The sequence below is a fragment of the Patella vulgata genome, chromosome 8 (genome assembly GCF_932274485.2).
Source record: "Patella vulgata chromosome 8, xgPatVulg1.2, whole genome shotgun sequence".
NCBI classification, from domain to species: Eukaryota; Metazoa; Mollusca; class Gastropoda; family Patellidae; genus Patella; species Patella vulgata.
In genome coordinates, this window is record NC_065886.2 from 1550832 (window position 1) to 1567023 (window position 16192).

The 16192-nt window shown below is 32.4% G+C and overlaps 1 protein-coding gene across 1 annotated transcript; it reads left to right on the top strand.

Annotated features, from left to right (window-relative positions):
• The first annotated feature begins 673 nt into the window (after window positions 1-673).
• On the top strand, window positions 674-9525 carry LOC126830599 (tyrosine-protein kinase-like otk). Its single transcript, XM_056102793.1, has 12 exons — window positions 674-965; window positions 2027-2311; window positions 2815-2943; window positions 4127-4154; window positions 4854-4894; window positions 5386-5460; window positions 5736-5751; window positions 6303-6346; window positions 6973-7071; window positions 7281-7355; window positions 8304-8332; window positions 8876-9525. Exons 1-12 carry the CDS (start codon window positions 674-676, stop codon window positions 9110-9112), a joined length of 1350 nt encoding a protein of 449 aa, XP_055958768.1. The 3' UTR covers window positions 9113-9525.
• The last annotated feature ends 6667 nt before the right edge of the window (window positions 9526-16192 follow it).

A 16192-nucleotide genomic window follows, 5' to 3' on the forward strand; every position in this document is an offset into this window, starting at 1 on the left:
GTATGGTTGTTATATAGTATTGAATCATTCTTTAGCTATTACATGTTTAACTTCCATCTCTATGTATAGTATAGTGTAGGTTACTATATAGAGTAGACATGTATGTATAGTGCAGTGTAGGTTACTATAGAGTAGACGTGTATGTATAGTACAGTATAGGTTACTATAGAGTAGACATGTATGTATAGTGCAGTGTAGGTTACTATAGAGTAGACGTGTATGTATAGTACAGTCTAGGTTACTATAGAGTAGACATGTATGTATAGTGCAGTGTAGGTTACTATAGAGTAGACATGTATGTAAAGTGCAGTGTAGGTTACTATAGAGTAGACGTGTATGTATAGTACAGTCTAGGTTACTATAGAGTAGACATGTATAGTACAGACTAGATTACTATGTCTACTTCTATATACATTGTAATCCCCAGTATTCACCATTACAATCAAACTATACTATCTAACAATAATAAACACCCTGTGACATTGTCTATTTATCTTTATAATTATTCTGAGATGAGTTAAATTTAACTGGTAATCAGATTGGTTTAATAGTACATGATAAAGTGATTAAAATGGCCAATTTTAGTTTAGTGGGAAAAAATACATGCTTTTAGAAATGATACCATACAAATGAAAGATGAAATATATATAACTGTTTGTTCAGAATGATAAGTATGATAAGTAAATTTACATTAATTTCAGATCCACCAACCATCACAAGTCTAACATCAGATGCTACCAACAATATAATAGATGAAGATTCTACTGTAACCTTCAACTGTTCAGTTGACAGTCTTCCATCTTCAGATATATCCTGGTCTAGATCACAACCAGGGGAACAACTCTATTCTGGTAGTCAATATACCATATCTAAAGCTAGTTGTCAACATACAGATAACTATACCTGTACAGCTAGTAATACGATTGGTCAACCTGTATCTAAAACTATTCCACTCCATGTTACATGTAAGTACAGCGCAATATTTTATACCATTAAAAATCGTTTTAATATCTGACACAATAAGAATGCAATTCCTTTTCTTTTCACCTCTATAGTATAGTGTTACGTTCGCGCATACAATAACCCTACCAGGTTTACTATTCTGACATTGTCGGTGAGAGGACTGAGTTAACTATGCATGAACAAATATATAATTATCTACATTTGAATTCCAAATCTAAAGTTTTCTTTAAAGGATGTAATAAGTAATAGTTGCTGTGCACATGACATGGTATGACCACTCCATTTGGATATAGTTCAGCAGCTAAACTTACTACATAAAAACAGGTTAATCATTCAAATGTGGATATACGAATCACTATTGACACAAATACTCCTCAGGGACTATTCGTCTGAAAAAAAACCTCATGACTCAATCCGAGACGACTGTCGGTTTTTAAGATGGCCGACTTTCAGGAAACAAAATGTAATTTTGTGCGATGAAATCACGTTAAATTCTCCTATCTTATTGATCCGTATAACTTATAATTTAAGTTTCACTAAATTGGACAATATTTGATGGCTCTAGCCGGTCCACAAACTTTGTACAATTCACATTTTGCATAAAAGACAAGTGCCATAACCCAAGAAGTTGTCGTCTGATGCAGACCACAATCAAACTCCTCCAGGTGATCGGATATCCTTAGTTTCATCTGAATCAGGTCAAATATTGTTGTCTCAAGATCTCCCACGACCTTCGTACATATTTCACAATGTAACAGGTAGAGGGCCATAACGTTGCTTCTGACCTTGAATGGACACCCACATAGGTTTTAGGGTTTGTATCCAGATTTGAAAGATTTGTAGATGTATTGTAATAACTCTAGGTTCTCCGAGAGAAACACAATAACCAAGACAAACATCATCAATAGTATGAATATTGTCAAACCAGAATGAATAATGATGTCATGTCTGTATTCCAGGTTCTCCAATAGAATACACAAGAACAACGGAAAACATTACTTAAAGAATAAATACAACAACATATCTAGAAGTTAATTAATATAATCTTATTTCTATATTCCAGGTTCTCCTAGAGAAAACACAGTCACCAAGATACAAATCACTAATAGAATAGATGCAACAATAACTCTACAAGTTGATATAATCGCCTACCCTCCACCAACCTTCACCTGGTACCATACATCTACCAGACAGATAATAAATTCAGCTAGAACACAACAACTATCAACTATAAACTATAAATCAACAGTAGAGATAACTCTAAACTCTAATCTATTTGGTGATTATATAGTATCTGTAGTCAATGATATTGGTATTCAGAACTTCACTATTACAGTTATTGATGGAGGTAAGGGCTATTAAAACTTGATTATGTTAAAGTAATAGATGCAGGTAAGGACATTTAAATTTTATCTTTAATTTTAGTTTGCTACAATATTATTGATGGAGGTAATGGCTGTTGACCTTAATACTTTCTTGTAATTAACCAACTCCAATGAATTAGAACAGATTTGTGCTGACCAATTACATCTGTGTTGAAACCACTGCACTAGCTTGGTGTCTCGGTCAGAACTGAATTCCAACTTTTTACTTTAACTTATCGAAAAAAGAAACTGCAATCCCTTCCAACGCTATTTCAATTCAGATTCCATCTAAAGACACACCTATTCAGATGAAATATTAGCATGTACTGTACTATATAAATGACTCTATGAATCAATGGAACACAGTTCTTTCTGATTCTGTCATAGATAATTAAAATAACCCTATAGTAGCTGTATTTAATGTACAGGTATAATTTGTATTAAGTTATTGTTCCACCTTATCTATGTAGAGTTTTGTTTTATATAGAACCACCGAAGCCAGTAAATGACCCATTGGGAAGTAATAACATGCTTACTATAGTTGGAATTATTATTGGTGTATTGGTAATTGTTGGTATTATAACTGTTATTGGCGTGGTAATATACCGTAGAAAGGGTAAGTTATAGAAGTATTATTGGTATAGTAGTAGTTATTGTTGTGGTGATATACCGTAGAAAGGGTAAGTTATAGAAGTATTATTGATATATTGATGGCATTATAACTGTTATTGTTGTGGTGATATACCGTAGAAAGGGTAAGTTATAGAAGTATTATTGATATATTGATGGTATTATAACTGTTATTGTTGTGGTAATATACCGTAGAAAGGGTAAGTTATAGAAGTATTATTGATATATTGATGGTATTATAACTGTTATTGTTGTGGTTATATACCGTAGACATGGTAAGTTATTGAAGTATTATTGATATATTGATGGTATTATAACTGTTATTGTTGTGGTTATATACCGTAGAAAGGGTAAGTTATAGAAGTATTATTGGTATATTGATGGTATTATAACTGTTATTGTTGTGGTGATATACCGTAGAAAGGGTAAGTTATATAAGTATTATTGGTGTATTGATGGTATTATAACTGTTATTGTTGTGGTTATATACCGTAGAAAGGGTAAGTTATAGAAGTATTATTGATATATTGATGGTATTATAACTGTTATTGTTGTGGTAATATACCGTAGAAAGGGTAAGTTATAGAAGTATTATTGGTATATTGATGGTATTATAACTGTTATTGTTGTGGTGATATACCGTAGAAAGGGTAAGTTATAGAAGTATTATTGGTGTATTGATGGTATTATAACTGTTATTGTTGTGGTTATATACCGTAGAAAGGGTAAGTTATAGAAGTATTATTGATATATTGATGGTATTATAACTGTTATTGTTGTGGTAATATACCGTAGAAAGGGTAAGTTATAGAAGTATTATTGGTGTATTGATGGTATTATAACTGTTATTGTTGTGGTTATATACCGTAGACAGGGTAAGTTATTGAAGTATTATTGATATATTGATGGTATTATAACTGTTATTGTTGTGGTTATAACCGTAGAAAGGGTAAGTTATTGAAGAGACATGCTTTATTTTAATAATATAAATTCTTGAAATAACTACAATATCCAATATACAGTTGTTGAGTTTCAAGACATTAATAATTTTATATCAGTCATCTTATAGTTAAGATTAACAACCCTTGTTAGTTATGAGGCATAGCCTGCAGTTTGCATGATATCGATCAAGACTGTTTGTCATTCATTGTATTTTTTTTTTTACACAGCACAAAAAGACAGTTCCCAAGATAATGTGTAAGTATTTTTATAGGTTTTAATTCACAGTTCTTCGGTTCCCTTTTGTTTGATACAGAACTGACACAAGTTATTTAGCTCATGTTAGTCACAAGATATCATAATTATGCAGAGTGGATGTCACCCTCAATAGTTATATTTTAGTATTTTTGTAAACTCACGATTATGTTTCAGGCATAGATAGTGTCATTCATTGAAGGCTGTATGCGTTGGCATTTTTGGTGTCAAATTTGAAAATAGGTTTAGAAGTGAAAACGCCCTTAAGAATTTACTGAATTTTAAACACCATTATTCTTATATACTGGCGATCACCATCAAACTGAAAATTTATTAAACTGAAGTTCGACCGCAGAAAGAGATTATTACAATCCCATATATTGCTCATCAGTAATTGCTTATAAGGTTTCATCATTGATGAAAGACTGAACACTGATAGATCAATTGATTGATGATAGGTAGACTGATAGCTGATAGATCAGTTGATTGATGATAGGTAGACTGATAGCTGATAGACTGATTCTAATTTGAACATGCCCGATGGACGTTATTCTTTTACTAACAGGTGGAGACCTTAAAGTTCAAAGCAATAATGACTCTTTCAGTTTTAAAAAAAAATAGATATCACTGTATTTGTTTTATGCTTGCTTGTTATTTTGGTTACCATTTGTGTTTTTCGTTTTATTATTTTTTATTTTTTAGTCCCTCATCAAACAAAGGAAATAAAAGGCAAGATGAAATGGGTAATTAATATATTTTTTAATTATGTTTTGTTGAGTGTATGTAGATGAAAGATGTCATAAGTACCAACAATGCTGTAAATCCAGAAATTAGTGATTCATTGATGAATCATCCGATTTGAAATTCTTGTTTGCGTATTTTTACAAAATTTATTTTAGTGTGAAAAATATTTTTATTAAAGCAACATAGATTGGAAAATCCCAATCAATGTATGATAAAACTACAAGAAAGAAATGTTCCTAAATTACGTTCAGGCCCCAGTTTAACAAAACAAGCTCAAACTTAAGTTACGAATTTACTCAAATTGTTTGTCTTATTTTAACTAAAATATAACTCTTAAATAAAACTCTTAATGTGTGCAAAGGTTTGTGCTTCTGGACAAAAGTGTTTGGAAGTTAAGTAAATTTTTAACTTAAGTCTGAGAAGGCTTTGTGGAACCGTGACCTAGTTTAATTTGCCGTATATGCGTAATATGTAATTATTACCATTTCAGTTATTGATGACAATTTAACATATGAGGGCAGTGATCATTTATTTGGACCCCGGACTGGAGCAGGACCTGGAAAAGGTAGGTCATGATCGGTTTTTATTCATTTATTTATTATTAATAGTATTAGGAGTTTCATTTTTTTTACTGTATGTCATCACCCGTTGTTGTATAGTATTTCTATACCGATGAACTATTTATATAATAATAATAACATATAATTTGACCGATAGTTTACATTCCAAACACCACCCAAGGTACCTACATGTATATCTGATATTCTTGAATTGGTTAGTTGTATCGTTGATAACAAAGACTAAGGTTTAATTTCAATGATATATTTTTTATTTGTACAGGACAAACCGATAACATGTAAGTTATATATTATTCTTGTTTTATGTCCAGGTAATGATTAATACAGAGACTATACAGGTGGTGATAAGGCTATAGTCACCAATACATGTATAAAATATTAGACCGATTGGGCTAGTGTATGACTACGGATTAAAATTTCTAGATTTCAGTAGGTCAATAGAACTATAATTTATCGAAAATGTTTCAATGTCTCAACACAGAGTCCCCATACTTTAGGCATATCAGGCTACATGTGGGCCAAAACAAATTGTTGAAGAAAAGGTACTCCCTCATTAATTTCAACCTTTAACCATGTCCATACCTGTTTTAATTAACATACCTTAATCTATAGTTAGCGAGGGTTAGGGTTGGGTTCTAGAAACTTGTGTTGTGTATAGTTAGCGAGGGTTAGGTTTGGGTTCTAGAAACTTGTGTTATGTATAGTTAGCTATATTATTGAAGTGCTTGGGATGTGATCATGTTTTAAACATTTTTCTAACTTAAAACATCAATCTCTAGGTTATTAACACCTAGATGAGTTATACTGAATTGTTTTTATTATATTTTAGTTCGAAGGCATCTAACGTAAAGACAGGACAGGACAGTAAAATGGGTAATGTACTTCTTATTTTGTTTGATTGTTTTTAAATGAATTGTATTTGTTTGGAACACATTATTTCTATCTAGAATGTTTTAAAGTTCAGTTTTCTCAGTGGGGGGACAAATAATAAAAAGATCGCCTGCTACATAAATAATTCCGCTCCCTCCATACCCAACCATCCACTTCATCCCCGCCATTCTCCCTCAATACCCAACCATCCACTTAACCCCTGTCATGCTCCCTCAATATCCAATATCCAAATTCTGCCCTCAATACCCAACCCCTGTCATTTTCCCTCAATATCCAATCACCCACTCCATCCCTGTCATTCTCCCCTCAATACCCAACCCCTGTCATTCTCCCCTCAATACCCAACCCCTGCCATACTCCTTCAATATCCAACCACCCACTCCATCCCGGTCATGCTCCCTCAATACCCAACCCCTGTCATGCTCCCTCAATACCCAACCCCTGCCATTCTCCCTCAATACCCAACCATCCATTCCATGCTTCGATTCACTGTTATTACAATCCATTGTTTATATTTAAATTTGATCAGTTATCGATGATAATCTCTTGTGATCATATATTTGAAATACTTTTATTACAATGCTTGTTTTATATTTAATGTTTATTAGTTATCGATGATAATCTCTTGTATGAAGGAAGCGATCATTTATTTGGACCTCAAAATGGAAATGAATCTGAAAAAAGTAAAAAGCCCGCCAAGAAACCAGGTAGGGTAGTTTATCTTAGTTATTTAAGTCTGATAGACAGGTTAATTAAACACGAGCATCATTGTCTAGATGGTATTAATCCGATTCTATCAGTATCAAGATAACTGTAGGCTAATGCTAGCATCATAGTCTAGATGGTATTTATCTGATTCTACCATCATCAAGATAACTGCTAGTATACACATTATTTGATATACATGTTTTATCAGATCCTGAAGCTATCTACACAGCGGTTGTTAAGAAAAAGACTGGTCAAGATAATAAAACTGCTAGTGGACAGACAGGTAGACCAGCATGTTTTCTATTCTATTCAAGTATTGCACATATATTATATGGCCATATAATCAAGGTTTACTTTTAAAATATTCTGATTATGGTAATCTCACAAAAATTTCTGATAGAGCAGGTGTGATTGGGTAGACTCTCTTCACAATTCTTTTTAACCCAAATAATTGCCAAGACAGAGAGAGGATCGTTTGTATTATGTCCCTTTGTTTTTTTCTGTTTCATAATTTTTCATAATGTTCTATTTGAGTTTGTTCACATGAATAAAGTTTACAGGGGTATAACTTGCATAAGGCTCATAATGTTTTTAGTACTAAACTCTTGCACCTATAATTTTAGCCCATTTTATACCCTTTTATGTTAAGGTGACTCCTTGGTGTCCCCCCCCGTGCTTCCAACATCTTTGATACAGGTTTTTATTGATACAGCTTTCCATTGATACAGTTTTGTCGATAATATGTTAAGACTATGAATTACATTTTATTGATAATCTTGTAACTGTTGTTACTTTTGGTAAATTTGACTTTGTAGAATCTCGTGAACACTCTTTCGTTCAACTGCCATCTGTTTGAAACTCAAATACATTGTTTAAATTAATGACATAAAGACTACCTGTAGAGTTTCAACCATCTATGTTAAATATATCTGAAATAATGTCCCCAATGGTTAACTTTACAGAATCTTTTGAACACTCTAGCGACCCATGTTATTGTTGTTGCTTTTTAAATAGACTCAACTATAGCATAATGTATTAGACTGCATGTGAAAGCTATTGCAACACCATAGTTTACAAGTAAGATGTGGTGAAGAACGTCAAGTCAGATTATTAGATACCGTGCAAGGTTAGGATATGAAAGATGATGTTTGTAACATTGTTGTAATATATGTTATATTCACTGAACTATTAATTTGTCAAATATTTTTCTTATGAATTTATGAAAACGCAGATGTCAAAGCCAAACCAGTAGCTACAAATGTAAGTTATCTTCCTTCAAAACTATTTGTTGTTCAAAGTTAAAAATGGTGACGGAATAATAGATGTGTCTAATAGTCACTGAAGCTGTATACCAGAAAAATCTTTATGGATTTCAACATGTTGATACTGTATCTATTATTATATATGAGTGTGACCACACAGACTAATCGATACTGTATCTATTAGTATATATCAGTGTGACGAGAATACGGGGTTAGAGTAGTAGTGATATTAACTGATGGTTTAAAGTCTGTTTCTACAGTAGTGATAGTTAGATAGTCATAACCCCTGTTAAATAGCTGCTTCCAGTAGTAATACAAGGATGGGTTAGACAGTCATAACCCCTGTTAAATAGCTGCTTCCAGTAGTAATACAAGGATAGTTATAACCCATGTTAATTAGCTGCTTCCAGTAGTAATACAAGGGTGGGTCATAAAGTCATAACCCATGTTAATTAGCTGCTTCAGGGTTTGAGGACACCTCTATCTATGTCGTTATATATCATCAATCACATCTTATTTATGATTTTCTATTCTCATCCAGAAACCAACTATTAACAAGGAGGGACTGAATTATGCTGATGTTGTTTTCACGAACAAAACACCAGCTAAAGATGTCAAACCAGTTTATCATGAGGCGGTTGAGTATGCTGGTATACAGCCTGGTGTTCGAGGACCAACTCCACTACCTGTTTCTGATAGCAGTGATGATGATGACACACCGGCACCTGCAGCACCAGCACCTGGACCAAAGAAACAAATGAAAACTAAGAAGAAGTAAATTAAAGGATCTAGATGGGTAGCTTGATCTATCCCAATCTCTTTCAAATCTTAAACTTTTTGATTGATCAATAGATATTAAACATTCTGAGCATATCCAATTATGATACCAAAAACATGAACCAATGATAAAATTTTAGCTTCCTGACTGTGCAGGCGTGAGTTAAGTAAATCTTTCTACCCAGCCATGTCATCTCCATTAATTGATGGTGGTATTCTTGTTAATGATACTCCCTAAAATGCACAGAGGAATATTTTTCCTTGTTTTTATATAAAACAGTTGTCTATTGAATATCACCATGTAGATAATCAGGGTCTGGGTTTGTGCTATGTTGAGAATTATGAAAATGTTTCTGTTTTTCATTTCATCTTACAACCTGACAAGCTATTCTTTTCAAAGTTCATATTTTTTGTTACTAGACAACTTACATTTATTAGTTATTGTTTTAAGTGTATTTATCAAAAATTGTACTGTTATTTATACTCACTTCTTTGTTAAATAAGGATTGTCTTGGTAGCATTACAGTACACGGGGACCTGTACCTACCATATCACAGTCTAATGTACACCTGTAACACAATTACAAATATTTATAGTACAGTATATTATATATTGACATCAAATCACAAAGTACATATATATATAATATAATATATTATATATTGACATCAAATCACAAAGTACATATATATATAATATAATATATTATATATTGACATCAAATCACAACATACATATTATTAGCTTGGTATGGTGTAAATATATTGATTTATAACACAAGCGATTTGATTTATTATGTTGTTTTGTTGTCATGGTGTTGAATGGCCGAATGGTTAACGCGTGCGCGTTGGATAAGAAGGTCTATCATTGAGTCAAGTGGCGTTGTTTTGAATCTTCGCTTGAATGTTACAAGGAGTAGGGTAGACTGTTCAACCTCGTGGGTTTTCTCCGGATCCTCCGGTTTCCTCCCACTACTAAAGACCCCTACGTGCAAGCAAATGTTTGAAATAAAAAAAATGAATCATGTGTTGGTCCCGAAATGACCTAGTTTGTGTCGAGTGGACTTTAAACCCGGTCAGTGCAGACAAGTAGAACATTAAATTTTATTTATATGAAATACTCTGTTAGAGATCGTATTCAACAACTGACTGTTTAGGATCAGTATTGATCTGTGATTTGGTGGTGTTTTTATACTCTTCACATTATTCATTATGATATGATATATAAATACTTATTGCATGCATTACATATAAATACTTATTACATTTGTTTGATGTTCAAAGATGCATTAGTTTAGAGATTAATAAAGAGCTGGTCATTCTTGCTATAATAATTCAAAAATAGATGATAAAAAAAATAAAATATTGAAAATTTCATTGAAATTACTTCATTCTCAGCCAAGTTATCATTGTTTGTAGTTTTGACAAGATGTGTGCACATTGGTAACCAGGGCACTGGTATAATCGGGACTTAGCATCGCTTTCCCATTTTTAAATTAAATTTTTAAATAGCGAACCGTTTTAGTCTAATTAAAATCTCAGGTATCCGATGCCATCGAGAGTTGATTATGGTCTTGTTTTGTCAATTAATGTCTAATTAATAGTTTATATAACATTTCAGGCCTAAAGAAAGACTTGCAATAGGCAGATTTAGCTCTTGCATAATGTATCTTTAAGTTTATAATTTTGTTTAGGCTTACTATTTTATCAGTTGAATGTTACACAGGTTTGACACTACTCATCAATGTTTTAAAGTTTTACAGGTTTTACACTAGTCTATGTTATATTTTATAAATAATTTGTAATAATTATTTCTACTCAGCAGTATTATAATGTTATAATGATTTATTTATATGTAGGTGTATTAAATACAATATGTTAATATATATGTAATAATGTTAAGATCAGGTAATTACAATGAAGATACTAGTCATACCCATATGAAATCAATATAAATATTTTTCAGGTAATTACAATGAAGATACTAGTCATACCCATATAAAATCAATATAAATATTTTATAGATTGTTTGTTTATTGTTAACTTTGTAATCTTTTATAGGCATAATGCTGTATCCGTTATTTAAATATATAAATGATATTAGATTCATATTATTCATTTATAATATATACATATTAATTACATTTGTTTTAAATTGTTTAAGTTTATAATTTTGTTGAGGTTTACTATTTTATCAATTCAATGTTACATATGATTTCTACAAGTTTTACAGGCTAGTCATCAATGTTTCAGTAGGTAAATAGTACTATACATGTATATTTGCTATAAATGATATACTCTCACAATATTTGTATTTTTAACTATTCTTGTGGTTATTTCCCTTTAGTACAGGGATACTAAGGTTTATTAAACATGACGTCTATAACTCAACTGGAATGTTGCAGCTAATAACCAAGGGTAATCCCCAATAATTGATATGGGCACCAGATGCATAGAATTTGGGTAACGGGTAATGCCCTATAATTGATATGGGCACCCGATACATAGAATTTGGATAAAGGGTAATCCCCGATAATTATTAAACATGACGTCTATAACTGAACTGGAATGTTGTAGCTAATGACCAACAGGGGTAAAGGGTAATCCCCCTTTAATTGATATGGGCACCGGATGCATAGAACTTGAAACTCTACAGTAAAATGTTTATATTTCAATCAGCTGATATAACATTCCATAGATAAATAATATTTGCATAATAATATTTGCATAATAATATATTGGAGTTTATATTATTTCTTTTCTCAAATTTTTCTAATTTTGCTTACTGTATAATTATATTGTTCAATTTTGTTTAGAATCCACTTGTGTTATCTGATATTTTTGTAGAGTTGTAAAATAATATATTGGAATTTGTATTGTCTTTATTCTTCCACTTAAACCTTTATAATATTGCTTACTGTATAATTATTTTGCTTACTGTATAATTATATAATTATATTGCTCAATTTTGTTTAGAATCCGCTTCTGTTATCTGATATTTTTATAGAGTTGTATAGATATCATTAGTCCCGCATGATATGTTCAGAGTTAATATTGATTCCACATGACATGTTCAGAGTTAATATTGATTCCACATGACATGTTCAGAGTTAATATACATGACATGTTTAGGGTTAATATTGATTCCACATGACATGTTCAGAGTTAATATTGATTCCACATGACATGTTCAGAGTTAATATTGATTCCACATGACATGTTCAGAGTTAATATTTAAGACTTATCATAGTTTGTATTTAGACCTTTAGCACTAAAACTGAATTCTTCTATTGGAACCCGTACTGCTGATATTGAAATTAATTATTCCATATGTTACCAAATATCCATTACATTTACTGATGAATTTAAAAGACATCGCCTTTTCAGTCACTGGTAATATCAGCATTACTGGGGTCGTATCCAGTCACTGGTAATATCAGCATTTACTGGGTTCGCTCGTATCCCGTCACTGGTAATATCAGCATTACTGGGGTCGTATTCAGTCACTGGTAATATCAGCATTACTGGCGTCATATCCGGTCGATTTAGAACAAGCCATAGTTATACAATGTATAACCAACAGCCATGTACAGAAATTGTGAAATACTTTTATCTAAAATAGAAAATTTACCGTACATCTTTAGAGTCTCAATTTAACTACTGATCTTAAATATATTTTGTGGTCCTGTGTCCAGGCTATTTGACCAGTGACTCACCTGTGTCCTGGCTATATGACCAGTGACTCACCTGTGTCCAGGGTATTTGACCAGTGACTCACCTGGGTCCAGGCTATTTGACCAGTGAATCACCTATTTCCAGGGTATTTGACCAGTGACTCCCCTGGATCCAGGCTATTTTATTAAAAATACACTTGATATTTTCTATTGATACTCAGCTTACTAAATCAAATTTCATATTTAGTCATTTGTCATACTTTTTGATATTTTTATGTTTTATTATATTTTGATATTTTAGCTTTATAACTGTCTGCATTATTATTATATCGTTCATTATATATTTTTACTATTTTATTATAAAATAATTATTCATAATAATCGTTATTTATTTTTGCTAATGAATGTAATATTCACATATTTACCCCCCCCCCCCCGCCCAATGTACTGAATAGTCACCCCCTGTTATAGTTGTGGCACTGCTTTCCACGATGCAATATGTTGTCCATGGTTGCAGCACAAGTGCTAAGTTCGTGCTGATTGACAATAGTTTCAAACGGAATTTGTTTAAGAGTGAATCGTTTGACTCCTGTGTGATATCCAACCTACCCGCCTTTCAACACCTATAGCCTTTCGTGTATATTGTCTGAGACTTTGCTGGAGTTACCCTGTTAACTCTATCCATTGCCGAAAACCTTGTGAACGTGATAAAAATTACATTTTGTTATGGGATTTGATATGAAACTTTGAAGAACCGTATCAGTATTCAGCATTCGGTGGTCCTGCATTCCGGAGTTATTCCCACTTCTCAATTCAACACTTGAAAAATTGTATTACATGGTTACCGCTTGTATGACTTAAAATGTCTGTTTTATTAGACCTGCCCTGTCTGCTGCTTGACAAAGTATATGATACGCATTACATACAATATACATGTCTAAAATGTTGGGTTTTTTTGTTTATTTTTAATAATCACTAAAAATACGGAAAACTGGTTAAAAAAAATAAAACCAAGTACGAACAATCCAAACCATAAGACAGAATTCGAAGTCCTAAAAAACGTTATAGGCAAAATAGTGTATTAAAGCAAAATAGTGTAACCAGCAAATGGACTATTCCTCATGTACAAAATACACGACAAACAGTGGTAACAGGTGTCCGGAAGAGTAAGCTTACCCTGCCTGGCGCCACACTCGCCATAGCTGCATCCAAACTATTAGGCGAAAAGTCGGTAAATATATCGTGATTGGCCAATGAACTATCGGTATGCAAAATGCACGCGATGAACTGTGTTAACGATGTAGTAGACATTATCAGGGAGATAGTAATAGTATTCGTGTCAATTAAATATATCTAGAATAATAGCCGAGAGAGACACGTTATATTTACCAATCAAATCAATATGACGGCCATAAAACTTTTTAAAGGTTTTAATAAGTTTAGTGCGCAAGTATCCTTGTAGTTGAAGCTTAGATGACAAATGCCTCGATCTACTTAAAAAATCAGAATAAAAGGAACAAGCTCTCGCGTAACGAATTATCTGAGACACAAACACTCCATAAGCTGGTGATATTGGAATGTTACTACTAATAAATGGAAAGTTAACAATCGGAAAGTCAAAGTCATCAAGTTTATCGTACAATTTAACACTCATTTTATGGCAATTGTCAAAATCGAGACGCAGATCCAAGTAGGAAGCGTAATTGTCACTGTCAGTGGTGTTTTTAATTTCGAGCTCATCAGGATATATGAATTCTACATAATCACTAAATTTAGGATTATTAAGTGAGAAAACGTCATCGATATATCGATAGGTGAAATTAAAAAGTCTGACTGATCGTTTATTAGTTTTTACGAGCGTCTGTATGTAATCGGCTTCCTACGAATAGAGAAATTGATCAGCAAGCAAATGTGCACAGTTGGTGCCCATGGTGTTGCCAACCACTTGCTGATATATTTCCTCTCCAAATTCAACAAAGATGTTATCAATTAAAAAATCCAACATCTGTATTATCTTGATGGCCGTGAATTTGTTTTTGGAATCACTGTGATTCTTAACGAAATGTGTAGAATTGTAATTTACAACTAAATATTGATATCTAGCAGTACCTGATTTAGAGGAAAAGACACTGTGAATAATTTCTTTCAACCGGGCTTTTAATTTACTATGGGGAATTTTAGTGTACAAAGTAGAAAAGTCAAACGTTTGAATAGATGAGACTGAGGCAAGGGATCTAGATTGCAAACCATCAAGTAATTCTTTGGAATCTGTTCACGTTAATAAGAATAATAAACCCATCATTATACAGGATTAGGAAATAAATCATAGTAACTAAACGAATATACAATTTGATGCATGTGGATAACAGTTTGCAATAATTTAATAGTATTCTTAGTTCAAAAGATTGCAGCAATAGTGGAAATGTGAAAATTGTAAGTATAATACTTTATGTATCAACACAAATAAATAAAAAGTTTAATAAATATATAAATAGCAATAACCAAGCATTAATCTATTTCCAAGATTCTGATGCAAGAGTGCGCCATACATTAATGGTCTACATAAAAAACGTGAAAATAAAATATAAATGAAATAGTTTCTGTTTATTCAATTAAGTAATATTAGATTTTACCAAAGGCAAGTAGGGTGCATTAACAAAATATCAGTCAAATTAATGAACCTAATTAGTTATAACTACCCATGTGGTCACCCTTTCACTTCAGTTTTTATATCCTGATAGGTTTTGATAGGGATTGAGTTGTTGTTAGTATTGGGTTGTTGATCCATAGTTTGTTTATCCAGTACCTCATATGGTGATGTTGTTATAGATATGTTGATATAGTCAAGGTTAACAGCATCTCTAGTATTTGTTGCATCAACTCGGTCATAAACTGGTGGTATATGAGTCAAGGTAACTTGTTGTATATCAGACAAGGTAACTGGTGGTATATCAGACAAGGTAACTGGTGGTGTATCAGACACGGTAACGTGTGGTATATCCGACAAGGTAACGTTGTCTGTACCACTGGTTGTATCATTAGCCACCGTTCGGTCTCCTGTAGAAAAACACAGGATTAATTTATGAATATAGAACACTATGGAGACAATCCTAGTACACATTTAACTACATAAAGACTACACTGTTGATTATAAGATAAATTCCAATTATAATATGTCTACATGAGATAAATGTCAATTACAATATGTCCACAGAAATTATCCCAGCACTTACTGTTGAACTCGTTCTGATGTATTATTGTTAGGGTTCACGATATACCGAGATAACACCGTCAGACTTACACGACCCAAACTTCAAACAGAACCGTACCTGGGTTGATTACATTTCGACCAGTCTACATTACTGTGTATCTGTGAAGTCGAATAACAGCCACACGGACGTCGTTAGT